Below are 25,832 nucleotides of genomic sequence, written 5' to 3'. Positions count from 1 at the left end.
CAGGTTCCAAGCGGGAGCGGCTGATGTCGTTTTCTCGGCGGCAGCACGAGGGAGGGAAAATTAGCCTAATTATTCTTTTTAATTATTTTGTTTTATTCGTAAAGTCAAAAATTGGACCCACCCAAAAAACATACCTACTCTGAGTAGCATATAAAAATGTGTACCACCTTGCACACTGAATGCCACGTATCAGTGACAGCTAAGTAATGGCCCACAGTCCCATACAATTCCAAGGTTGACTTTGAAGTTTTTTGTTGGGTTTCTATATTAGCATATGGGACTTTTTTAATTGTGAAATTTACCTTTGATTTCCCAGAAAAAGACCCAGAATAATAGGAGGAGAGAGAGAGAGAGAGGAGGCTCCACTAAAGAAATATTTCCATAATTTCGTTTTATTGTACCTTTCTTTCTTTCTCTTATTTTCTAATATGTTAAATGATGAGAGATGTAGAGAGGAGGCTCCCACTCGAAAAATATTTCCATATTCTCGTTTCATTTTTTAATATATGACATGCAGAGACATATGTACATAAAGGGAAGCTACCACTTGAAAAATACTTTCATATTCTGATTTTATTACCCTTTTCTTTTTACCGTTCTCATCCTTTGATTGGTTACTTAAGGGGAGAGAGAGAAATAAGAGGGTAATAAAGGGGATAAGAGTGGTTGACTTGACTTTGGCATATTGGAAAATGGATCAAAGACCAAAGATAACGGTCGTGGTGGAGAGAGGGAAGGATAGTGGTTGGTCTTTTCTGGCCAAACAAAATGCGAATACACTAAACAGGGAAAGGCGAGAGCTTTTTGTTGCCTTCATTAATTGATTTGAAATTTTAGTAAATTTAGGTTTTACCCATAAAAAAACTTTTACTTTTGGAAAAAGCCAAAGCTTTTTCAAAAAAGACAGAAAAACCTCTCAACTTTCAAACCAAAGACATGCAAATGTAAAAGATTCTTTAGGAAATCAAAAAATAAATAAGGGCAATTTTGTCCATTTCGGCTTCTTTTAAAATTTTTCTCTCTCCTTTGGGCTTTTCCAAAGTCTCCCTTAGATGACACGTCGACACTGACTCTTTAAATAAGGTCGGCGGCGATATCACATAACTCCCTCTCTCTCTCTCTCTCCTCTCTCTGGTCTTCAGCTTCCCGTGTTTCTCACGGTCAACAGTGGTTTGACCAGGAAGCTTCTTCACTACGAAAAAGAAGAAGACCAATTCTCAATCCTCTTCATTCCTATGTTTGAAAAAAAAGACTAAAGCTTTAGCTACAAGAGCAGACATGGGAGCTGCCCATTTTCAGACTTTGACGCTTTGAGCTTGGTAAACACCAAAGACAAGATTTTGTTTTTTTTCCAATATTTTCTCTTTTCCACATTTTGCCAAACACCTCCCTTTGCCTTCTTCACCCAAAAACAACCCAAACTCTTCTTTTTTTAAATAAAACAAATTCATTTCCTCTTCTGTCTATCTCTCTTTTTTGGATCTCTCTCTGTGTTTACTTCTTATTATATTCACTACAGTTCAAAAGGTACTGCTTCCTTAATTTGCTCGAATTGTGATTCAGAATTTCATGTTTGTCTTTTTAATTTCTTAGCTTGTGGCTTGTTAGAGGTACCCTTTACTTTCATGGATCTAAAAAACCCTTTCTTTTTAGAGATTTAGCATTTGTTCTGATGCATGCCATGTTCATCTTTTGTTTATGTTTACATTGCAGATGTTGTTTGAGCCTCATGGTTTCTCAACAAGGACAAATTAATCGTCATGCTTGAATCTGTTTGTTAAGTTTGGGACTTTTGTGCTGGAAGCCCAAGTTTTTGTTTCTTGTTTTTGGATGGCGCCTGAATTGACCACTAAAGTTCGATTGGTTAGATGTCCTAAATGCCGGCAGCTTCTTCCAGAGTTGCCAGAATTTCAGGTCTACAAATGTGGTGGATGTGGTGCCACTCTCCAAGGTAAGCAAATCATCATCTCATTAATCTAGCTATCTTCTTAATTTGTTGTTTAATTCATTTCAGCATACAGATTCTCTAGCATGTTGATAAAGATCTTTCTGTGGCCAAAAATTAAAAAAGATTTCGTAAATATTTGTCATTACTTTCTCAAATTATAACAGATTAAAAGACTTAATTTGTGTTCTTGGATTGCTTAAAATGTTTAACTTCAGACATTGAATTAGCATGTTACGCCAATTGCATCGACCCTTTATTAGTTACTAGGTACTATAGATTCAACATTCTGAGTATTTTTTTTCTTTCTTTTATAAACCAACATTCTTCTGAGTAATTGAGCTCCCTCTTTTTCATCTGCCTTTTTATAGATAATAACTTTCACATCTTGCTACTAAGTTTTTGAATTCATTATTGGTATTATTTTTCTAAATTCTCCTCCTGAATGCAGCAAAGAGTCAAATAAATGGAATGAGAAGCATGAGCTCTTGCTCGAATGAGACTATGGCAACTCAGAGGATTGGACTGGATCACGTTTCTGGAGATAGAGAATCCAACAGTTCAAGTCGCAGTGCAACTCTTTCTGACTCGGGAGAATGCTCTTCAGACCACAACAATGAGAGGGATCAGAGTAAGTCTTTAGAGCGCAACGAATCTAGCAGCGACAGTGATAAGCCTACTTTTCCCAACTCGGGAGAATGCGTTTCTGACCGAAACAACGAGAAGAATGAAGATAAGTATTCTGAGGATAAGGAATCTAGCAGCTCAAGTCGTAATGTAACTCTTCCAGAGTCAGAAGAATGTTCTTCAGAGGAAAACAATGAGAGCGATCAGAGAAAATCTTCAGAAGGCGACGAATCTAGCAGCGAAAGTGATAAGCCTACTTTTCCCAACTCGGGAGAATTCGTTTCTGACCGGAACAATGAGAAGAATGCAGATAAGTATTCTGAGGATAAGGAATCTAGCAGCTCAAGTCATAATGTAACTCTTCCAGACTCAGAAGAATGTTCTTCAGAGCAAAACAATGAGAGTGATAAGAGAAAATCTTCAGAAGGCGACGAATCTAGCAGCGAAAGTTCTCCCAAGGCTACTTTTCCTGACTTGGGAGAATGCTTTCCGGACCAAAACAAGGAGAAGAGTACAGATACATCTTCTGAAGGCAAAGAATCTAGCAGCTCAAGTCATAATGCAAGTCTTTCGGACTCAGGAGAATGCTCTTCAGATCAAAGCAATGAAAGGGATCAGAGTATATCTTCAGAAAGCAATAAATCTAGCAGCTCGAGTCCTAAGGCTAATTTTCCCGACTCAGGAGAATGCTTTTCGGGCCAAAACAATGAGAAGAGTGAAGATAAGTCGTCCGAAAACAAAGAACCTAGCAGCTCAAGTCATAATGCGTGTCTTTCGGACTCAGGAGAATGCTCTTCAGACCAAAACAATGAGAGGAATCAGAGCAAATCTTCAGAAGGCAATGAATCTAGCAGCTCAAGTCCTAAGGCTAATTTTCCTGAATCGGGAGAATCTTTTTCAGACCAAAAAAATGAGAGAGATCAGAGGAAGTCTTCAGAAGGCAATGTATTTGGCAGATTAAGTCCTAAGGCTACTTTCCCTGACTCGGGAGAATGCTTCTCGGAGCAAAACAATGAGAAGAGTGAAGATAAGTCTTCGGAAGACAAAGAATTTGGCAGCTCAAGTCATAATGCTGTTCTTCCAGACACAGGAGAATGGACTTCAAATCCAACCAATGGGAGGTATCCTGATACGTCTTCTGAAAACTGTGATCATAAGCAGCTTGGAGATGCAAACTTACCAAACGAAGAACACAACAATCAGAGTGATCTAAATGATTCTCGTGATTTTGATAGTGAGCAACATCAACTTGAAGTTTCCAATGAAATCTGTTCATCAACTGAGCATGCTCATAATGAAGTTAAGGACTCATTACCAATAACACGAGCAGGTTCAGCAGTATCAATGAATGATGAGAGTTTAGCTTTATCAGAAAAAAATGTGGAAATAGGCATCAACAAAGAGATTGATTCTGCTGTCAGGAGCTCAAGTACTGTCCATCCAGAGGCTACAAGGGGAAGTAGTTCAATAGTTACTGCGCATATGCCTGCAAGGAAAAGCGTATCATCAGATTCCCTTAGATCTTCTCCTAATGAACAACTGGAGGAACCTCAGAATCATGTTCCGAATGGCTTTGATCATGTAATGTCTCCTGATACATTTGAAAATACAGAGTTCAACCCCAGCTCTGAGTTTAGTGGTGCACCTAGAGATATGTCAAAGTCCCCAGCACATAGAAGCCATCATGCTTATGATGGCAGTGTTTCTTCTTATGATGGCAGGGATGACCAATTCTTCAACCGAAATATACGTTCAAACATTTTCCGTTCTGAAGAAAGACCCAGAAGGGATAAATTCCTGGCGAAAAACATGATGAATAGAGATTCAGGATTTCAACCTCAAGCAAGGGATTCCTGGTCAAGTTTTTCGGATAAGAACAATCATGCCATGAAAAACAGAAAGTGGGATGATGATGAATTAATGCAGCCTAGAAGACAAGGCCATCCAAGTCGAGAGTGGAACAGATTACAGACTGATGAATATATGTCTAGGGTGCCTTTCCCTAGAAGACTTTCCCAAGGTGGATATGCAAAAGGAGGCCCTACAGCTCAATTTCATGATGAGTACCAACGCAACTCAGGCTATCTATCATCTGACAAGTCCGTGGGAGCTGAACAGGACAAGATGACACTGTTGAGAATGGTCTATGAACTGCAGGATCAAGTTAACAATTTGAATGGAAAGGCAAGTGGAAGGGTTGCCGGAGGAGCCACTTGGAAGGAAAATCGTATTCCGCGTATTCCGCGGCACTGCAGTTATGAGGCATCTCAGGAGGAACTCTTTCATGACCAAAACTATCAAAGGTATCTAAGAAGACACAGAGCAGGAAGCCACTATCCGCCCCAGCACCGCAAATTTATGCATATACCTTACTCCAGTGAGGCAACAACTAGCAGACACCAAGTTGATCCCTCCTATTTGCATCGTGGTCCCCAAGACTGGCAGTGCTCAGCACCATTGCCTCTTCCCGTTCGCTGCAACAACAATGGGTTATGCAGGGTCCACCCTGACCACAGTTGCTGGACATTCTATGATAAGTCTAGTGCCTCAAGTCCCGAACGGTATGTGGAACCTGACTTGCCCCTTTGGGGCCATGAAACAAGGTCTGATGATCTGAGGCACACAAGGCATGATATGAATAAGTTTTTTAGGGAGAAACATCATTTGGCTAAGCGACATTTCCGCCCCATAGCAGGTGGAGCCCCTATCATAACTTGTTATAACTGCCTAAAACCGCTGCAGATACCTGCAGATTTTCTCCTTTTCAAAAGGAGATGCCATAAACTTAGATGTGGTGCTTGTTCAGAGGTGCTTAAGTTTTCCCTCCTAAAGAGATCTCATATTGTCCCATATGAACAGAATGCTATAGCCCCTCCACCAAGCGAGGTTGGGGACTATAATTCCGCTGCTAATGGGAGTAACTTGGCTTCAGCACCCCAACCATTTGATTCTCAAGATACGGATCCTGTGTCATGTTCTGATGATTATGGTTATGGGCTCTCTTTCAGGGCAAGTTCCTCTACTGATGGTGATCCTGGAACTTTGGCACCCTCTAACTCTCTCCGAGGTAATTCAGATGACAGAAACATGTCACATACTTCATTGGATCCAAGGCGAGAGACAAAGGAGCTTGGTTTGAAACAGTCTCAGAACAAAGATAAGTATCCAATGGAAACATTTGTGTCAGCAAGACCGTCCTTATCCTCAGAAATTGAGGAGGTGCCACCAAAGTCAACTTCACCTCTTCATCGACTCATGGGTTACTCCTCGCCAAGCCAAGTAATGAGAGGCTCTCGATCATCTCTCACAGGGACAAGCTCATACTCAAAGCAGAGATAACCCTGAACACAAGGAATTAACAGATATTTCTCAGAATATGCACCTGTTAAGCAGTGAATGATAATGTTGAAACTCCTGAGGGATTTGCTCAAATGCAAGACCTTACTTCGTTGCCTTACTAGACCCGAAGCATCGAGAAGTAGAAGAAAGTGAATAGAGCCCCAGCCAAAACATAGATTTCTGGGAAATTATTCAATGACAGACATTAGCTTGTTTTGCCATATCTACATGTTAGGGACTTATAATTTTTTTTCAAAAGGACTTTTCCTTTCTTTCCAGTTTTTCTGTCTGTTCTGTCCTAGGACTTATATGATTTCCCCAGTGACTATATGTTAGATGTAGAAATCAAGTTTTCTATTGTTTTTTATGTATAGAAGTTTACCAGAGGTTCCTATTTGATTTGATTGTGTATGTATAGCTCATTCTGTGCAATGATAATTCAAACTTTTTCTACATTTGTTTTTTTGTTTGCTTTTAGTAGCACTTCAAAGAGAAGAGAAGAACTGATGTACTAAAGTATACCATGTCTGAAAGTTAGAGTTTCTATTTTTTGGTTATAAAAACTTACAGTTCAATTATCAGTTCTAAACCAACATGTTCTTCCCTTGTATCACGTTGTGCTTGTGGGTATTGATGACCAACCTTGTTCCTATTTCCAATCCATTTTCCATCCTAGAATTTTTTTATTAAATGAAATTCCAGAGGACGCATAAAAATTGGATGAGGCTATCAGCCCAGCAGAGCATGCTAAATAAGTAATTGGATCCTCCCAACTGAGCAATATGTAAGAAATTTGATAGAAAGGTAAATTAATAACAAGAAGTCTATATTGGTAAACACCAGTCACTACTTGGTGAAGAAAAACATTGTAAGATATGATGATGACCAATCCCATACCTAAAACTGTATATGCTTTGCCTTCCTAAAGTATAGAGTACATCTTTTTCCTGCTCTCAATATTGTTCCTATGTAATTCTCAATACCGGAGTACTTTTATTTATATTCCTAAACTACAGGAAGCTGCATCTGCACTTCTAGGTTCACCTGAAATTGTCCCTGTAGTTGCTTCTTCGATTTGAAGCAATAGAAATCCTTTGGTCCTGGAGCATATTCAAGTTCGGGGCCAACAAACGGGTGTACCGATCAAAATACAAAAGCTGCTTCAGGAGTAGTGCAAACTCCCGAGGAAATTTCAGTCCATATGATTCACTAACCCGAATCTGAAATAAGAACATGCAAGCAACATAACATGAGCAGACAAAACTAGGACACCAACTAGATTCAAAAAATTTCCCTCTTTAAGTGTTGTATTAAGCGTTACTGTGTCACTAACCATATACATCCTGTTTTCTTACCTAGAGATAAATATGATAATTTCAAGAACATTAATTTGTTGCAGATAATATATTGTTTATTGCATAATTTGTTGCAGGCATGTACACCTAAAGGCAGTCAACAGCTTACCACATCAAGAAAAAGTGCATTCATTTGTCTCTCATCAACAACCAGATTAGCAGAGACAGCAGTTGCATTTGTAGCCGGCTCCCTGGCTGTTGCTATGACTACTTCTGTATCCAAATCCTGTATTGAAGGGATTGTTAGATGCAATGGGACTGTTTTTGCTTCTTCTTTTTTTTTTTCTTTTTTTTTTTCTTTGAGGGACTATGTTATTGTCATCACTAAGCTGGTTTCACATTCAATATTAGCTAGTGACTACGCCACATCAGATCTATATCCTAAATCCAGCAATCTTCTAGCTATGGCACACCTCTTTCAGTTGGCATTCTTTCTAGCAAACATATTAAAGGGCAAAAAAGGGTACCAGGGTGTACCCTTCTGCTAAACATGATCCTTAGCTCCCTTAACTAGTCCCAGGACAAGGACAATGATTAACAATATTATTTTGGAAAGCAAAACACAATTAGGGCAAAACCTAAATTTAATGCTTGCCTTTATTGATGAGAACATCTTTTCCAAGTCCCTTGCAAAGGCCTTAGAATCAATATTTGTGTCTGTAGCACCCATTTCAACCAACGCAGATGCCATTGATTCATATTCTTCAGTTGCGATTGATCCCAGAAAGACTTCCATGGCAGCCCATGTTTTTGGGGATATACGACCAACAATACCTGTAAAGTTAAGTCAAACGCAAGAATGATTTCACATAACTGCAAGGCAAAAAATTAACAACCATAAAAATATATCAATAACATTTTGAAGAGTTTGACAAATAGACAGAATTCTATAACTTTCCAAGAGAAGGTACTGCAACTAGGGACTATTAGGGAACAAACATTAGGCAAGTCAACTTGATATAGACATCTAGTCCTTTTCTTCTGCCAAGAATATAAACATTAAGTGCTATGTGCGGAAATTTCATGTACGATGTAAAAACAACTGAACCATTGAAAGAAAAAAAGCTGATGACAAAAGCATCTACAAATGAATGGGTACACTTGGTCCATGAAGATTACGCATACCAAAATCAAGAAACCCAATACGGCCATCACGCAACAACCACAAATTTCCTGCATGTACATCTGCATGGAAGCTTTCACAGCCAAGCAAACTGCCAAACCTGCAGAAATATTTAATACCAAGAGACAAGATCAAAACATTGACGCATGATTAAACACAAAATTTCAAGCACATGAATTGTGGATAGAATATTTAAGTCTTACCACACATTAAGGGCAGTTATGAGACTGGTCTCTGGACTAGAAACAAATGAACTTATAGTGTCTAGGTCAGTAAGAGGAACTCCATATAGCCTCTCCATTGTTAAAACTCGTTTGGTGCTGCATTGATGATACACTTTTGGAGCTGTAGCCTGCCTTGTGAGTCCCATGGCTTCTAAATATCTTCTGAAGGACTCAATGTTTGCAGCCTCCTTGTAGAAATCAACTTCTTCAAGCATGGATTCCCGTATGTCTTTCACAATACCAACCTACTGAAAGGATGAAGAGATTACGATGGAAACTTCTTATGAAATTAATTAGCACACTTGTATTTGTCATCCAAAATAAGAATTAAAGTCATTTTTTGCAAATGTCTAAATTTCTGTTCACAATACCAATGAAGCACGGCTTATATCGGGACTCAAGAACTCCAAAATGCGGGCAACAATGTAAACAAAATTCAGATCTGCAACCAACATATCTTCTATTCCGGGTTTCAAGATCTTTATAACCACATCTTCTTGGGAGCCTCTTAGCCTTGCACCATGAACCTAGTCATACAATATCACAATTCTTATTACTAAGCTTAAAAAATGGATTGAGGAAAATGTGACAATAGAAAGGAAGAGAAAAAAACTTGTGCTATTGAGGCCGAAGCAAGTGGAGTTGGATCAACATATTCAAAAACGCTTTCTATTGGTTTCCCCAATTCCTGACGCAAGATTGCTTGAATCTCCACGAAGGGTACTGCAGGAGTTCTGTCAAAGCAGTTCTGAAATTCCTCGACATATTCTGATGGGAACAATGTTGGTGCAGATGCAACGAACTACCATATGCAAGTAAGTTATCATTAGTGATTGTGCATGTCGCATGAAGAAAGAGAGTGAAGGAAAGAAACAAGACAAGATAATCGTTGAATAATTTACATTGGATAAACGGAATAAACTTATGGAGTGGCCATAGTCATGATACTTTGCATAAAAAAAGGTGTACATAATACCCATTTGGAACCCAAGACTTGTTTATTGGTAATCATGGATGCTATTTGCATGCCATCAAAAAACAAGACTTACCTGACCCAACTTAATATAGGTTGCCCCCATGCGCTCAAACAATCTCCTCAAATAAAGGGGGGATAGCAATCCAAGCTGCATTTGGGTTGGTAATCCAGCAGATGAGTTTTCAGACTACAAACAGAAGGTAAGGTCACTTAGGAGCATAGTCTTCAGATAAAAGGGTCAGTCATGTCAACTCAAATGGATATTAAATTAACCAATGCCTAGCTATTAACAGAGTACTCAACAAAGCGAAGTTTTAATCCTAATTTATTGGAATTGGCAATATAATTTCATTTTGTCATTCAATAGGAAATAACTTAGACTGCATAAAGATAGCATCACAATAAAAATTGAAGTTCCCGTTACCTTTGAAATGTCAGCAAGCCACTCCCCACCTACCCCAATAAACGCTTGAATACCTTGGGCCATTCTAAGGGCGCCGCGTGGACCTGTACTTATTGATGTTTGGACAATGTCCTCGACCAGTTTGGGCAAGTCTTGGATACTATCTGATAACAACAAGAACTTCTAGCTTCAGCGCAAAGTATTAAATCAATAGAGTGATCAGGAAAACAACGAATTCAAACTTGAACAATGCAGAGTAGAATGTTCATGCCAAGGTCTAAACTGAATTCAGAAAAAGAGCAATAGCAGGTCTGAGAAAAAACCCGTGAATCAAAATTTCCTAATTTTCCTGAGAATATTACTGTCTGCCAAGCAAAAGAGTTTTACTTCTGGTCCAACAGTTTCTATAACTAGGTTTCACATCCTTACTTTAACGGAAAAGGCAACCGCTAATGGCTCAATTAAAAGAAGTGAAAAAAGGAGTATCATTTCTCGAGGTACCCGTTAAACGAAACACCAAGAAATTGTTATAGAAGTACGAAAGGGTTTCAAAGCTTGTTTCTTCATGATTTAACATATCAATATGAGCACAACATAACCATAGTAGAAGTTTGAAATCCTGTATAATCTACTATTCATGTTCATGTGGGTGTGTTTGGTAGTGAAAGACAAACAAAAAACACAAATAAAGATAAAGATTGAGGTAAACACAAGAACCCAAAATTTAAACACGAAATCCAAAAGTGAAATGGAGAGAGAAATAAAGTACCTTGGAAGCGAGAGGAGAAAAGATCCTGAGCTTGTGAGTAGCGGGCCAAGAGAGTGAAGCCCTTTGAGTTGGAGAGACAATTGAGCTGCTTCCATGGTCTTAACGAACCCCAACTACCAGTAATTGATGATGAAGATGATGAGCTCAGAATCATTTGACGGCGATGATGGTGATGTAATGATGGTAAGCGACCGCCTCTCACAGCTGAGACCATGGCCACAGCCATCTCTTCACTCGCAAAACGAAAGAAAAAAAATATCAAAATCTTTGAAAATGAATTCAGGGCTGGGAATTTGGAAACTTGGTTGCTCTTCCTTCTTCAAATCAATTTTATTGTCACCTTCAACGACGGCGTTGCGACAATTGCTCTACTGACAGTTTGTGAATGTCTGCTAATTGCTCTCACTCTCGAATCTCTCTCTGTGTATAATCTCCGAAAAAGAAAGAAAATATATACGTTTTGTAATTTTGTGCAACGTTACACAAGTCGTAAGTGAAGGGGAAGATGCCACGTGGCTAGGCAGTTCACTACCGGCGCGATTCTCATGAACACTTGTTTGTTATCTCTTTCCCTCCTCCCTGAGGAGAATCATTTGTGTAGAATCCCGGCCAATCGCGCTATACCATCATGGTATTACCTGCTTGATAACTTTTTCACTTGGATGGCCCCCTTACATGTAAGTTTTTCTGCTGCTGAAAGATTTCTTTGCAAAACTTCAATTTCTATTTTTGGTCAAACCACCAACTTCAACTTTTAAACATCTTCTGCATAAAATGTCCGGCCAAAGAAGAGAATCGGCTCTGTGCAATCTTTGAATTCACGATATATAAATAAATAAACTGCACTTCTAGACTTTGAATGAAAAATCTTTCCATGTAGAAGGCTCGGCATAAACGTTTAAACATTACAAATAAATGGATTGGTTAATGTTCCTGCGCTAGTAATAGCGTGTTTGTATTTCAGTACATGATTACATATAGGGTCAATCCAACAAAAATTCTGTCCAAAAATTCCGGACACTAGTTTGACATTGTTATCCTCACTTCATTTCATCTTCTTCAGCATACATCTTCTGCAGAACTATCCAAGAACCAGTTGCTGAACCAAAGTCTGATTCTGAATTATGAATCTGTATCTGAATCAGAATTTGATTCTGTGTCCGATTTCCAATCAACTGGTTTCATCCTGTTCATGTTGGCTTCTAGGGGAGGAAGTCCATCATCATCACTTGACTCATTCTCTTCTTGTTGGGAGGTGTCTCCCTGCAGACTTGCATTGCATCCATCTGAAACTGTGGATTTGAAGATTTCTGGCCTGCATAAAAAGACCAGCAAAAAACAAAAGACAAACATGGAGAATCAAAAGAAGATGAGGTGGAGGAGATGCATGCAAGTGCCCGTCTCTTAGCAAACACTACACATTAGAGAAAATGTGCCACAAGGCTGCAGGATTTTACACTACACTTCCATGAGCTACCTTTTTCCATCCTTAAGTAGGATTACGTGCTAGGCATGGATACTACGGTGGTGGCTTGTTGGATGGCTATTACAAAAAACAAGTTTGACAGTTTCAACTTTATTAAGTTGTAACAGAATGCTGCAACAGTAGACCTTCACACATATGAAGGAAGCCAGAGTGAAAATTGAGGGAGTTTTCAAAGTCTGGTAACCAAAACACAAAGGAACATCACATGCTTATGCAAGCAGTGTTTCAGAGAGCGGCGGCGGCATATAGTGAGATAGTGGCACATCATTTTAAGATGGGAAGAGAATACACACCACTCTGGTGATTTCTTAAGCACACGAACTTGCTCGTAAAATAGAACCTGCGAAACAATGCATCCCACCTTGCTGCCAGATTCAAGAACCTTCTCCTTTCCACTTGCATCAACAACAACAAAACTCCCTGCATACAAAATGAACGCAAAAACAATGTCTTTACTTCCGGGTACATTTACTAGAATTTCTTGAAATTGGTTGAGTTTACAGGGAACAGAGTCAACAACAGACCTCGTTTTATCCACATGCTCTTTTGAAATTTAGCTGGAAACAGTGCCAAAGATTTTTCTCCTTGTCCATCCATGATCTTCAATAAGTAGAGCAGAATCAAAGGTAAGCAATAAGCACATTGTGCAGTACAAATTTAAATAATTTTCTTTACTACCACAACTTCAATCTAAGAATTATCCCAACCCAACCACATCCCCTTATGATTTTGAATGAAGTCCTAGGGCATAGGTGAACGAGCCAACCCAACCCAACCCAACAAGCTTATAGCCACCCACTAGTGCTTTTTCATAAACACTGGTAGTTTACTACAAAGCAGAAGCTGGATTTCAAACAAATATAGCTTGGAGGGTTAAAGACTGGAACTTTACTACAACCAAGTCATTTATTGAAGAAAGATATTGAATTTGAACAGGGTTTTAGAAGGGTTTTCTCTATTGGAAATAAAATAAAATAAATAAATAAATAGGTTTAGCTGATAGAGTTGAGTGAACAGAAGAGCACCTCAATGAGATTGGAACCACGGAGAGAAAGCACTTGCATTATAGAGTGACCATCTTTGAGGGTCAAGCTCTCTTCCTCCACTGCCCTCTTCAGATTCTTCCTTCCCCCTTTCATCGAGATTGAAATTGTTTTTGGGAATGTTTCTCAAACGCCGTTGTTCCAATCAAATACCTATATTTGGAGAGCTCCAAGGCTGAAGAAAATAAGAAGAAAATTTGGATTGGAAGAGAGGAAAGGAGGCTTGGGGGGATTGCCGCCGCTGAGGTGGTTGTGGTGGAGAGGTTGCAGAGAAGAAGAAGAACAAGGAAACCTGCTTTTAATACATTTTTAATAAAACAATTAAGTGAGGGGACAGCTGTCAGAAGGATAAGGAGGGGACAGGGAGGACACATTTAAAATGGGCACAGGAGAATTTAACTCATCTTTACCGCGCTAGAATAACTGAATTTGACAACTGGCTGTAACTCAAGGTAAAATAACGGGCCAATAAAAATGCTAGAAACTGAAGAAATTTACCGAAGATGTCGTTGACCTACGACTGTGACGTTAGCCAAGCTCTTGTCACAACAAGCACAAGAAAAGCAAATTTGCGCCTTGGCGACTCGCAACTCGCGCGTGAGTTCAGACCCGGGAGGAGAGAGACCGTGCCCGGCCCGGCTCTTGATTTTTAGCAGCTCACACAAGCAGCTCAATTTTAAGGTTCAAATCCTTGAAATCTCTTTATTTGTTTCGAGTATTTTCCATGTTTCATTTGAATTCGTACGTTGTTGCCTTTTGTTTTTCTATTTTTACTTAATTGTATCCTTATTATATCATAGTCCCTCACATTGCTTTGCTCCAGTCCAGTGCACATCTTCTGATTATCAAGTTTTAAATTTCATTCTCTTGTATAACAATTCTGTGACTTTCCCAGTTACCATGTAAGTGCTTCTTATTATTCCCACGAAAGAGCCCTTCTTTTTTGTTTGTGAAGTTATGTTTCTTCTTTCTTTTCAGTTTCTTTCTGGGAAACCATTTGAGCCAAAATTATGATTACAAGTGAATGCTAAGGAAAGCAAATATCTTGTTAGTTTTTTATTTTTTGGTGTTTAGAGTTAAAAATTATAATTGTGAATGTAAATCTGTGCGTGCTTCTATTACCATCTTCAACCTGAAGCTACTCATTAATTTGCATTTTTGGAGTACATGACTATAGTGGGTGCTTTTGAATTCACAGTGTGTCAATTAGATTTTTTTGCTTAGAGTGATGGGTAGAAGGAAGCAAAGCCGGCCGAACCGATCCGGTGGGGTAATATTAAAGAGTCACAGTAATGCTGATCAGGCAGAAGTTGCTGAAGATAAGCTTTCAACCGAGGAATCACGAAAGAATGAGCTGGATAAAGTTGAGAAACCATATTTTGTGGAAGTTGTTCGGTCTTGTTGGGTTTCGGATGAGCACCTTGATATTGCTGAAGTTGTTTTAACAGATTTGAATTGGGGAGAAGAGTTTTCTGGTGATGGATTTGGTGAGGATTTTAATCAGGATAGTTACTCCTTAAGGTTTCGAGTGTGCAACATGAATGAGCATATCAGTCGTATAAAGTGTGGTGGTCATTGGCCTGTGTTATCCTCTGCTGATATATCTTTGGAATTCATTAAAAAATGTCCAACGGAGAATATGGAAAGGTTATCTGTGATTTTATCAGGGAGTTTTGATGGACCGGATGAAGGTATCTCTGGGCTTGTTCACTTGGCAAGTTTGAAGTTTATGACACTGAGGCCAGCTCGGTGGGTTGGGTTTGCGGATGATATGTCAACCATCAGGGTTAGGGTGGAGATACTTAAGAGTGCATTTGATGCTTGTGAGTCACTGCTGGACACTAATACTAGGCAACTCTGGAAAAAGAGTATGTTGAATGTCATGGCTTGGCTTCATCCAGAAGTAATGACTTCAGAGGCTAGGTACGGAGTCAGTAAATCAACAGAAATGGAAGCTGATTTGCATACTCAGACTGGAGAGGCTAATTCAGGACCTGGTAAACATGGAAGGTTTGATGTTGCTGGGTTCTATGAAGCCATTAAACCATCAAAGTGTGTATCACCACTCTTCAATGTCATAGTCTATTTCTAACTTTAAAGTTTTATGTCTATTTATCTTTGAGTTTAATCTCCGTTGCATCTTGTGTACAGAGCAGATGCAATGCTTCAAGATGACATGCCGGATTTGCTTCCTGAATTGAAGCCATATCAGCGCCGTGCAGCTTACTGGATGGTACGGAGAGAGAAAGGAGATGCAGAAAGTATGGCCGAAGAAGAGAAAAGTCAGTTCATATCACCTTTATGTTTGCCCTTGGAATTTCTTGATACAAGTTCAAAAATTTTCTATAACCCATTCAGGTACTGACTTTATCACACATGTTGGTTTACCTTTGAAGCGAGTTCTTTCATTCTGGCATACTCTCTCTCTCTCTCTCTCTCTCTCTCTCTCTCTCTTCCTTATCTAAAGCTTACTGCAAATTTGAAAATGTATTTCAGTGGAAGTGTTTCGTTGCATCCACAGAATTCGTCACCTTATGTCTTTGGTGGTATTCTTGCAGGTAATCCCACTGCTCTACTTTCTCTTGCATGTATCCATATGTTTTCTTGGAGACAGTCTGAAATTTGTTAGATTTTTCAGATATTGAATTTCAGTGTGGTCTGACACCTGATCTTTATGTACCATTAGCTTTATTACTGTTAAATATTAAAATTAATTCTAATAACATGATGATCTGTGGTACTTACTGGTAGCATATAAATGTTAGAGTAATGCCTCATCAAACAATCAGAATCTGTCACTTTTACAGTCCAATCAATTTATCAAGGGAGCCGGTTTCATGCAAGTGCCTAGGTTTCTGAAATAGTATAATCATATAGCCCTGCCTGAACAAAAACCTAGGCATGAAACATATACCACAAATTAACGGAAGTTTTCCATCTACCAGTTCCTAAAATTTCTTTCACTACATATTTAGGGAAGTTCTCTATCAACTATTACCTTTGATTTTTCAAAAAGTTTGTGGGTGTGGTTCATTGAGGGAATGATAGTAAGGGAAGAAATATGCTTACTAATGTTTTATCTTTTTTCAGCATTATATTTCTCATTCTGAAGGAAAGACTGGTCTTGCACTAATTGCTTTGTCTGAAATTTGTCTTTTATGACTATCACAGATGAGATGGGCATGGGGAAAACTGTTGAGCTTCTTGCTTGCATATTTGCTCATCGGAAGTCGGCAGATGAAGACAACATGTTTGCTGATTCTGAATCTCAAGCTACCGAGGATCTGAAAGTCAATCTTAAAAGATTAAAAAGGGAGCGAGTTGAATGTATATGTGGAGCTGTGAGTGAAAATAGGTCATACAAAGGACTATGGGTACAGTGTGACGTATGTGATGCATGGCAACATGCAGACTGTGTGGGTTATTCAGAGGCCTCTAATGGAAAAGAATGTGGAAGGAGTTCAGTGTTTAATAAGTACATAAGAAAGAAGAACACAACTACAATAGTTGTGAGAGATGGGAAATATATTTGCCAGCTATGCTCAGAGCTGATAAATGCTACTAACTCTCCAATTGCTACTGGTGCCACTCTTATAATTTGTCCGGCTCCTATATTGCCCCAATGGCATGCTGAAATTATGCGGTATATTTTATTTTTTAACTATCTTGCATTTGCAAATCTCAGTACTCTTAAAGATTGGATTAAAGTCTACTTTTATGTAAAGTTGGTTTCACTAAACTGTAATTTATCCCAAAAGAATAAGGCTGTTAAACTGTATAAAAACGTGGTAAGTTATCCTTCAATTTCTTTGGATTCATTAAGATATAACAATGATTGCATTCATTAAGGGATGTACTGGCATGTGGGCTAACCTAAGCATGTGGTAAGATATCTTTGGACTCCAGTAGCTTTAGCAAGATAATTATCATCTTTGTACCAGATTAAGTAGAAAAGATTAGCAAATTATTAGCCTTATCTAGGGATTCATTGTCATCTGCCAAAGATCACGACGTTTACTATTTAATTTTGTCTTCTTGAACTTTTAGTACTTTATTGGCTGCTACAGTCACATATAGTTAGTTTTAACTGCTTGTAAGACACTTACATGCAGTCAGTATTCATGTGTATGCATGTAGGTGGTACCTATTGGCATTCATCTGTGCTTAGTTTTCATGTTCTGTATATGGATGAATTGCTCATAGTTCTATTGAGTGAAGGTTTCAAAACTACTTAGACATTCATTTTTGGTAAATCAATTCAATTTTGATTGTATTTATTGCTTAAGATCGTCTTGAGATGTTGTTTCTGAATTATTTATCTCCAGATGATGGATGTGATACCTACTGACTTCTCTAATTGTACCAGTCATACTCGTTCAGGTTCCTTAAAAACTTGTATCTATGAAGGTGTGAGGGGGACTTCTTTTTCAAACACATCTGTAATTAATATTAGCGAACTCATCAGTGCTGACATTGTATTAACAACATATGATGTGCTTAAAGAGGACCTGTCACATGACTCTGATAGGCATGAAGGTGATCGACGCCTCATGAGATTCCAAAAGAGGTTCCTTCAAAACTTGTGACGTTCTTTTTTTTCTTTTTTCTTTGCTGAAAATTGCCTACACAATTTGAACTGATTCTTCATTGAATTGGATAATATTTTGCCTGTTTACCTATAAGGGTGTTGCATAACATAGATCTTGCCCCTTATGTTAGGATGAGTTGTTTGGAATGCTTTATAATCAGTTTAGAAATAATTTCTTGAGTTTTCAGACACATCTTCTATTAATTGCTGCACCCTCATCATGATTTCTTTAAGCAAATGTACATGAATGCCATCATGGTATTGTAAAAGAGCTATGTTCAAGCTGTTAAGAATTTGCTTTGTTTTCTTGGTTTCTTTCTCCTTTTTATTAGGTTTTACATCCTTCAATTCTTTGCCTTAGAACATCGTTGGGTTGATTTAGATGCGAATTCTCTTGGACCTGAATTTTCAAGATGATGACCAGCCATTTTGTTTTAGATACCCTGTTGTTCCAACTATTCTGACCAGAATATTCTGGTGGAGAATTTGTTTGGATGAGGCTCAAATGGTGGAGAGTAATGCTGGTGCTGCCACAGAAATGGCTATGCGGTTGTACGCTAAGCACCGTTGGTGCATTACAGGGACTCCTATACAACGCAAGCTTGATGACTTATATGGACTTCTACGATTTCTTAAAGCATGCCCTTTCAATGCTTCTAGGTGGTGGGTTGAAGTTATACGAGATCCATATGAGGTATGAATTCGGTGCATCCTTTCCTTTGATGTTTCAACTCCAAATTCTTTCTAAACCTGGAGGCCGCTTTCCCATGGCAAAAGTTTAAAGATGCCAGATAACTGGAACCATTAAGATAAAATCTATACCTTAAGTGTATTTTAGCAAAGTTGACACTTCGATCCAAAAAAAAAAAAAGCGCCCATTTATCACAAGTACATCCTTATATTACCTTTTCCACATTTAGGGTTAGTGTTTTGTCGTGATTTTTCCAAAGATATCCTTCTAGCTCTCTCCCATTAATTTTTGTGAGTCCTCATTGAGTTCGAAGTTTGTGTATCAGACAACTTTATTAATTATTCATCTTACCTTTTCAGAGGAGAGATGCAGGGGCTATGGAATTTACACATAAATTCTTCAAGAAAATCATGTGGCGATCTTCAAAAGTGCATGTAGCAGATGAGTTGCAGCTTCCTCCTCAGGAGGAGTGCCTTTCTTGGCTCACTTTATCCCCAACAGAAGAGCACTTTTACCAAAGGCAACATGAAACTTGTGTGACTTATGCCCGAGAAGTCATTGAAAGTTTGAAAGATGATATTCTGAAAAGAAAAGTCAGAGGTTGTTAATGGTTGTTTTACAACTTCATTTAAGAGTCATTCTATAAGCGTAATAAAAATTCAGAAGTGGGGACGCAATTTTTAGGTCTGACAATTTTTCATGCTTGCTGTTCCCAGGCTGTTCAGCATCTAATGATTCATCAGATCCTTTCCTCACGCATGCAGAGGCGGGAAAGCTGCTGAACACACTCTTGAAGCTTCGCCAGGCCTGCTGCCACCCTCAAGTAGGGAGCTCTGGGCTTCGCTCTCTACAACAGTACCCCATGACTATGGAGGAAATATTAATGGTGCGTATCTGTTACATTTTTACAACTTTTTGTGAGCTGTTCTTTTTGTTTTAAGGGATCTTGTTCTGTAGGTTCTTGTAGGTAAAACAAAGATGGAAGGAGAAGAAGCGCTCAGGGGATTAGTTGTTGCTCTCAATGGGCTTGCTGGGATAGCTGTAATTGAGCAAAATTTCACTCAAGCTCTATCACTGTACAAGGAAGCATTGGCTTTAGCTGAAGAGCACTCTGAGGATTTCCGCCTGGACCCGTTGTTGAATATTCACATTTATCATAATCTTGCTGAAATACTTCCATTGGCAACAAACTGTTGCCCCTCAAAGGAACAGTTTCCGGGTAGCTCTACGGAAATGGCCTCCAAGATACATGGCATTGAAAAGTGTGATCAACATGTAGTGAAGAGGCGAAAACTGAGTGGGAAAGACAACTTTGCCATTGGTGCTTGTAACTTACTTGAAAGCACATCTGAATTATCAGATAATGAACAAAAGTACCTGTCTGCGTTCAGTGATGTATCTTTGAGAACAGCCTGTGACAATATTAAACAGAAGTACTTGTCTGCGTTCAGCTCAAAGCTATCCACAGCTCAACAAGAGTTTAAGAAGTCTTACACACAGGTATATTTCCTCCCTGCTTTTGTGTAGCTCTTTAGGATCCTCTGTATATAAATTCTAGAAAAGAACACACACTGTATCTTACAATCTAGGACATGCTATGCTAAATAATCAATGTTAGTCTTGGTTTCCCGTCTTTCTTTTTGACGGGTTTGAGCAGATTTAAGCAGGCTAAATAATTTTATGAATCCTTTTCCCTGTATATTTTATTTGTCTATCATTGCTATATTTTCTTTGTATGTTTTAACATTTAGATAAACTCTTTTTGAAGGTTTGTAATGCAATTAGCGAAAGAAAAGATCTAAGTGCAGTTTGGTGGTTGGAAGCCCTTCTTCATTCTGAAAAGAACAAAGGCTTCTCTAGTGAGTTGACCAGAAAGATTGAAGAGGCCCTCATAGGAACTCTAAACAATTCGAAGTCATCGAGGATTGCGTCCCGGTCAGTAATCATATGTGTTCCCCATATCACTTCTACTGCATGGCATAAATTTTACCTTTTGCATTTGTCATTTCTTTAGTGGTACCTTGTAGTTGCTGATTTAGATATATTTTGCATCTCAAGAAAACTACGAACAACTACTCATGTTGCCTTATTCTAAATTAGTTCTGATGAACTCCTGCATATACTTTGAGGGAAAGACTATAAAGTCACATGGACATAACAATCTGACATTTGTTATAAGTTCATGTAGATAATCACATATTATGGTAGTTTAGTCGTTATATGACTCAAATATCCACTGAAATGTCATATCCCGTGATGATAGTGTTGGATTGTATATCTATGTAGTGCAGAGTCACCTTGTTAGCATCATTTCTTAAGTGATCCAGGTCTGACCATCGACTGAATGATAACAAAACAGAATATATTACAATGATTGGTTTCATAGAAACACTGTGCGACCACCATCTAATATATTAGTGTAAAGTGAGAATCACATAATTTTTCTGAATGTATTGAAGAAATTTATGTTTTCCTGATCCAAATGTGGGTTGCCAAATTTTTTATTAAAGCCATAACTTACTGGAGGCAGAAGTTCTGTATTAGAATGCTTATGGTTTGAATATGATGTTGGAATTTTGATTGCAATGTTTAAGGCTGTCAATGGCTAGCCAATTTTTGACGCTACAGTGATGCATCATATATGCATCCTTTTTACACTAATACATAACTATATTCGGAACTAGCTAAACATTAGAATTCCATTGAACTCTTTCTTCCTTCTAGTAAACATAATCTATGCTGTGTGGATGCTGGTTAACTTTTTGTCCCTTTCATATAGTTTCCAAAGTATAAGTGGTCTGAAGTATCATATACAGACTGGTTTGGACCAATTAGAAGCATCTAGGAAGCTGTTACTTGATCGACTCTTAGAAATTGATCAGACGATGGAGAAGCCAAAGGAGGAGGATATTCAAAGTGTGAGATACTGTCGAAATTGCAAGGCTTATGATGATGGTCCCCTGTGTGTTCTCTGTGAAGTAGATGAGTTGTTTCAGGTTTGTTACTTGTCTTTTCATGTCCTTGTTGATTTCTAGTATGATTTAAATATGTTGGATGGTCTTTACGATTTCTGATTTCTTTACCAGGGTTATGAAGCAAGGCTCTTTCGTAGTGAAAAAATATGTGGGGGGATGGCTACATCAGCTGAAGAGGCTGTGGATTTGCAGAAGAAGAACTCTGCACTTAATCGTTTTTATCAGAATCTGTCGCTGCCAAATAAAGATTTAACGTCACCCAGTTATAAAGAATCGAAGAAGAGAGATGTTGGAAAAGTTGTGGTCAGTTATTTTATCTCGCTCTACTACTTTTGTTCATTCTTAAAGGGTGCTAAAATGCATCCATTTTTTTTTATAGTTGAAATGATACTGGTTGGACTGAAATTTCTTCCTTTGGTTTTACTTCAGTCTCTATTTTGACTAGCTCTAAAAGTATTATTTGTGGGCTTTACTCATAATACAATGCAACTCTTAAATTCCCTTATCATCTAAAAACTTTTAAAGGCATATTTGTTCCTACCTCTGCTTCTGCTTGTGATCTATAAAATAATGCCCTAATTTAATTTTTCACATAATGAAGATGCCTAGTTAACTTGAATTTGTCATATCCAATACATGTAAGATTAACTTAAGTTATGGACATTATTTTTTAATCACTATCCAGGACCACTGACAATTGTGTTTTATACTATTTGCTCCAAAGTGCAAAAAACCTTCAGTATCTTTGTTTTGGTTTGATGGATATACTTTGGGAATATGCTTGTTTTTTCTTAAGCATCAGATGATATGTATATACTTTGTTTTGGTTTGATAGGTTTCAAAATCTCCATCTGAATTAGAGGTCGTTCTTGGAGTTATAAAAAGCCATTGCAAGGCCCAAATAGGGAGGGAAGGTATATCCGAAGCCACCAAGCACCTACAGATTCTTGAGGTATGTCCTGATTTATTGTATTCTTTCCGCTCACAACTATTTAACTGCCAGTTCACAACTATTTGACTGCAAGTCTGTAACTAAGCACTCCCGTAGTTGATAGAAGGAAGAGAACCTACTCATACTAGATTATATTTTCTTCTAGATTATATTTTCTTCTTCGGAATGCTAATTATCCCTTTAGATCTTTTTAAGAGCCTTCAGCTAATAGTATTGCAAGCAAGCTTTGATAAAACTGATCCTTTTTTTTATTACCTGGCTAAGGGCATGCGCAAGGAGTATGGCCATGCAAGATCGTTGGCAATAGCCCAAGCCCAAATTCTACAAGCTTATGACGAAATTAATATGGCAACCTCAAGATTGCGCCTGGCAGAAAATGAGAATGATAAATCTCTTGATGCTTTAAGTGAACATGAATTACCTTCAGCTAACGTCCTATACACTAGCGACAAGTTCACATCCTTGCAGTTGTTGTCTTGCATAAAAGGGAAACTTCGCTATTTAAAGGTACAAACACAAATCCATTTTTAACCATTCATGAATTACCTCTGTAGGTACTAACTCTATTTTATTGTTCCTAGGGTCTGGTACAAGCTAAACAGAAGACGCCATTGGAAAGTCCAAATCATTCCTCAGTAGCTGAAGAGGCAGCCACCATGTCAACTTCTACAGAACAGAAAAATGAATGCATACTTACTGGTGATAAAGAAGCATGCCCGGTTTGTCAAGAAACATTAACCATTCGAAAGATGGTTTTTCCATGTGGGCATGTTACATGCTGTAAATGTGAGTGTTCACCATACCCTCTCCACAATATGATTTTTGTTTCTACTTTGATCAATCATCTCCACAATATGATCATGCCTCAATAAATAGGACAATATACCTGAATCACTTCAAAAAGACTCTTCACATGCAACTATGAAGTATGGCCTAAAAGGGCCAGGAATGCAAGTCTGTATATCTGAAAATGTCACACCAGTGTCTGGTTGAACAAAAATGTCATTCAGTAGAGTGAATGTATTTTTTCCTGAACCCTTACGTGATTCATAAGTGCCAATAATAACGTATCTATGTCTACATCCTGCTAATTGCGTTTTGTCCTTTTATTATTATTTATTGGAGTGTCTCTTGACTATTAATGTTTTATGTTCTCTGAAACAATTTTAAAAATCATCAAAATTCAAGTTCACATCTTCTCCTGCTAGGTTTATTTGCAATTACGGAGTGGAGATTACTTAATGATAAGAAGGTTCAAGATAAGTGGGTAAAATGCCCAACGTGTCGACAACATACTGATGTTGAAAATATTGCTTATGCTGATGATGGACAAAGTGAATCTTCTCGTTCTTCTATGCTTCATGCAACCCAGAGTCGTGAAAAGGATGAAGCATCTATTACAGTTAAAGGTTCATATGGTACCAAGGTACTCCTACTACAGCACTGCCTTGTATAGCATAAATAATTTTCATGGCATGAAATTTGAGGCAATTTTATTATTCATGTGCTTCGTCAATTCGTCACCGATGAAAACCGCCTGTGTAATTCTATAATGGATATTTCAGTTTCAACCTCTTTTCATTCAAGCACCGTGATTTACTGATTGTATTGCATGGGGATTCAAGTTTCAATCGCTAGAAGGGTTACCAGTTACCAGTTACCGCATCATGTGATCATGTGGAGCAGACTTTAAATTAATACTTTAATAGTTCATCCTGCTCATTTGAATTTGGAATTTGATGCTATTAATGTGTCCTTAATTTTTCAGTCTAGCATAGTTGCCTGACCCGAAAAAATATATATATGTCTAGCATTTTCTTCCCTGGAGAAAAGAAATTCCCTTGCCATTTTATTACTATAATTTGGGTCAGCAAGTTTGGATTAATGTTCATTTGTGGGGACATTGTGAAGATTGAAGCAGTCACGAGAAGAATCCTCTGGATAAAGACTACAGATCCAGAGGCTAAAGTCCTTGTTTTCTCAAGCTGGCATGATGTCCTTAATGTATTGGAGCATGCCTTCACTGCTAATGGCATTACCCATATTCGGATGAAAGGAGGAAGGTAAGAGGATCTGTCAAACAGCTTGTTGGGGACTTGAATCATGAATGAACTTGGACTTTCTTGTCTTCATTTTTCTTGATAATCTGGCTCTGTAAGTGCAGGAAATCACAAGTTTCCATTAGCGAATTCAAAGGAGAAAAGAGAAGCACAAAAGGAAATCACAAGATACACGGCCAGGAACCAGAACAAAGACCTGTTCAAGTATTACTGCTCTTAATTCAACATGGAGCTAATGGCCTCAATCTTCTAGAGGCGAAGCATGTTATTCTTGTTGAGCCACTTCTCAATCCAGCAGTAGAAGCACAAGCAATCAGCCGGGTACACCGAATCGGACAGAAAAACAGGACCATAGCTCATCGTTTCATAGTATGTGTCTCTCTTTCTGATTCTTTAAATAAGTCAACTTTGCATGCAACAAAACACGTATGTAATCTCTCATGTTATTTTTGTGGTGTTAGGTTAAAGGCACAGTTGAAGAGAGTATATATAAACTCAATCAGAGCAAGAACACCACTGCCTTCATTAACGGGAACACAAAGAATCAAGATGAACCTTTTTTGACATTAAAAGACATTGAATCCTTATTTGCAACAGCGCCACCCGCTGTACCAGAAGCTGATGAAAAGCCAACTGAGGGTTCCGATGAAAAGGAAACTGAGAGTCTAAGGCATTTGCCTCCTTCTGTGGCTGCTGCTATAGCAGCTGAAAAGAGACAGAAGGAGCAGCATGCATGTTCTTCATGAGGGCTCTCACCAATTTATTCCATTCATCAAAAGCAGGAAGAGAAAAAAGGCATTTTGTTAGGCGTTCTAACCATCTTTCTGTTTAGAATTACTATAATGTTCATGTATATATGGGATTTTTTCATTAATGTTGCTGTAAATTTGTTAAATGTGTGATGTTAATATTACTGTAAATTTGTTAGATGTCTCACTCTCTCTCTCTCTCTCTCTCTCTCTCTCTCTATATATATATATATAAAGCACCCCTGTTTCGTGGGTTTCAGGTTATTCAGCTAAAGTAGAATCCTTTTCGGTCACAAATTGATTTGTCAACTCAAGACCCAAAAAGTATTATTGGGTTTATCTACAACATCTTCATATTCTTCAAGGAACTGTGACACATTTGAAAATACAAAACTTTGAATTGTTTGTACTTTGAATGTTTTGTTCGTGTTCAAAAGTTGAACAAGATTTGCAATCAAACAAATCCTATTCTGTATGAGTGTGGAACTCTCGAACGTAACGCATTTGAATTTGGGGATGGGAGAACA

General features: G+C 38.2%; 4 protein-coding genes across 7 annotated transcripts; 2 read left to right on the top strand and 2 right to left on the bottom strand.

Moving 5' to 3' along the window:
* On the top strand, window positions 1,131-6,366 carry LOC18785521. Of its 2 annotated transcripts, none has more exons than XM_020558163.1 (3): window positions 1,131-1,319; window positions 1,714-1,951; window positions 2,397-6,366. In XM_020558163.1, exons 2-3 carry the CDS (start codon window positions 1,831-1,833, stop codon window positions 5,909-5,911), a joined length of 3,636 nt encoding a protein of 1,211 aa, XP_020413752.1. In that variant the 5' UTR covers window positions 1,131-1,319; window positions 1,714-1,830; the 3' UTR covers window positions 5,912-6,366. The 2 variants fall into 2 exon arrangements, with proteins under 2 accessions (XP_020413752.1, XP_020413751.1); XM_020558162.1 differs by having other exon boundaries at window positions 1,131-1,527.
* LOC18785091 (uncharacterized aarF domain-containing protein kinase At5g05200, chloroplastic) lies at window positions 6,684-11,507 on the bottom strand. The gene is made up of 11 exons (XM_007218907.2): window positions 11,102-11,507; window positions 10,762-10,989; window positions 10,014-10,156; window positions 9,663-9,776; window positions 9,227-9,415; window positions 8,985-9,140; window positions 8,593-8,858; window positions 8,392-8,489; window positions 7,862-8,040; window positions 7,376-7,492; window positions 6,684-7,131 (listed from the first exon to the last, which is right to left on the bottom strand). The coding sequence occupies exons 2-11, from the start codon at window positions 10,985-10,987 to the stop codon at window positions 6,952-6,954; spliced, it is 1,668 nt and encodes a 555-aa protein (XP_007218969.1). The 5' UTR covers window positions 10,988-10,989; window positions 11,102-11,507; the 3' UTR covers window positions 6,684-6,951.
* On the bottom strand, window positions 11,611-13,547 carry LOC18786858 (probable RNA-binding protein EIF1AD). Its single transcript, XM_007218449.2, has 4 exons — window positions 13,273-13,547; window positions 12,772-12,847; window positions 12,541-12,667; window positions 11,611-12,076 (listed from the first exon to the last, which is right to left on the bottom strand). The coding sequence occupies exons 1-4, from the start codon at window positions 13,384-13,386 to the stop codon at window positions 11,884-11,886; spliced, it is 510 nt and encodes a 169-aa protein (XP_007218511.1). The 5' UTR covers window positions 13,387-13,547; the 3' UTR covers window positions 11,611-11,883.
* On the top strand, window positions 13,827-25,579 carry LOC18786963 (E3 ubiquitin-protein ligase SHPRH). 3 transcript variants are annotated; one of them, XM_020558159.1, is made up of 20 exons: window positions 13,827-13,971; window positions 14,489-15,342; window positions 15,442-15,648; window positions 15,787-15,848; window positions 16,462-16,933; window positions 17,657-17,857; window positions 18,317-18,572; window positions 18,929-19,169; window positions 19,286-19,455; window positions 19,527-20,069; window positions 20,338-20,504; window positions 21,349-21,565; window positions 21,656-21,847; window positions 22,380-22,496; window positions 22,761-23,003; window positions 23,078-23,282; window positions 23,705-23,922; window positions 24,408-24,559; window positions 24,661-24,925; window positions 25,018-25,579. In XM_020558159.1, exons 2-20 carry the CDS (start codon window positions 14,519-14,521, stop codon window positions 25,300-25,302), a joined length of 5,037 nt encoding a protein of 1,678 aa, XP_020413748.1. In that variant the 5' UTR covers window positions 13,827-13,971; window positions 14,489-14,518; the 3' UTR covers window positions 25,303-25,579. The 3 variants fall into 3 exon arrangements, with proteins under 3 accessions (XP_020413748.1, XP_020413749.1, XP_020413750.1); XM_020558160.1 differs by lacking the exon at window positions 13,827-13,971 and adding an exon at window positions 14,012-14,192; XM_020558161.1 differs by lacking the exon at window positions 13,827-13,971 and having other exon boundaries at window positions 15,202-15,342; window positions 15,447-15,648.

This window comes from Prunus persica, chromosome G2, assembly GCF_000346465.2.
Source record: "Prunus persica cultivar Lovell chromosome G2, Prunus_persica_NCBIv2, whole genome shotgun sequence".
NCBI lineage: Eukaryota > Viridiplantae > Streptophyta > Magnoliopsida > Rosales > Rosaceae > Prunus > Prunus persica.
Note: the sequence above shows the minus strand (reverse complement) of the source record. Positions and strands in the feature narration are given on the sequence as shown.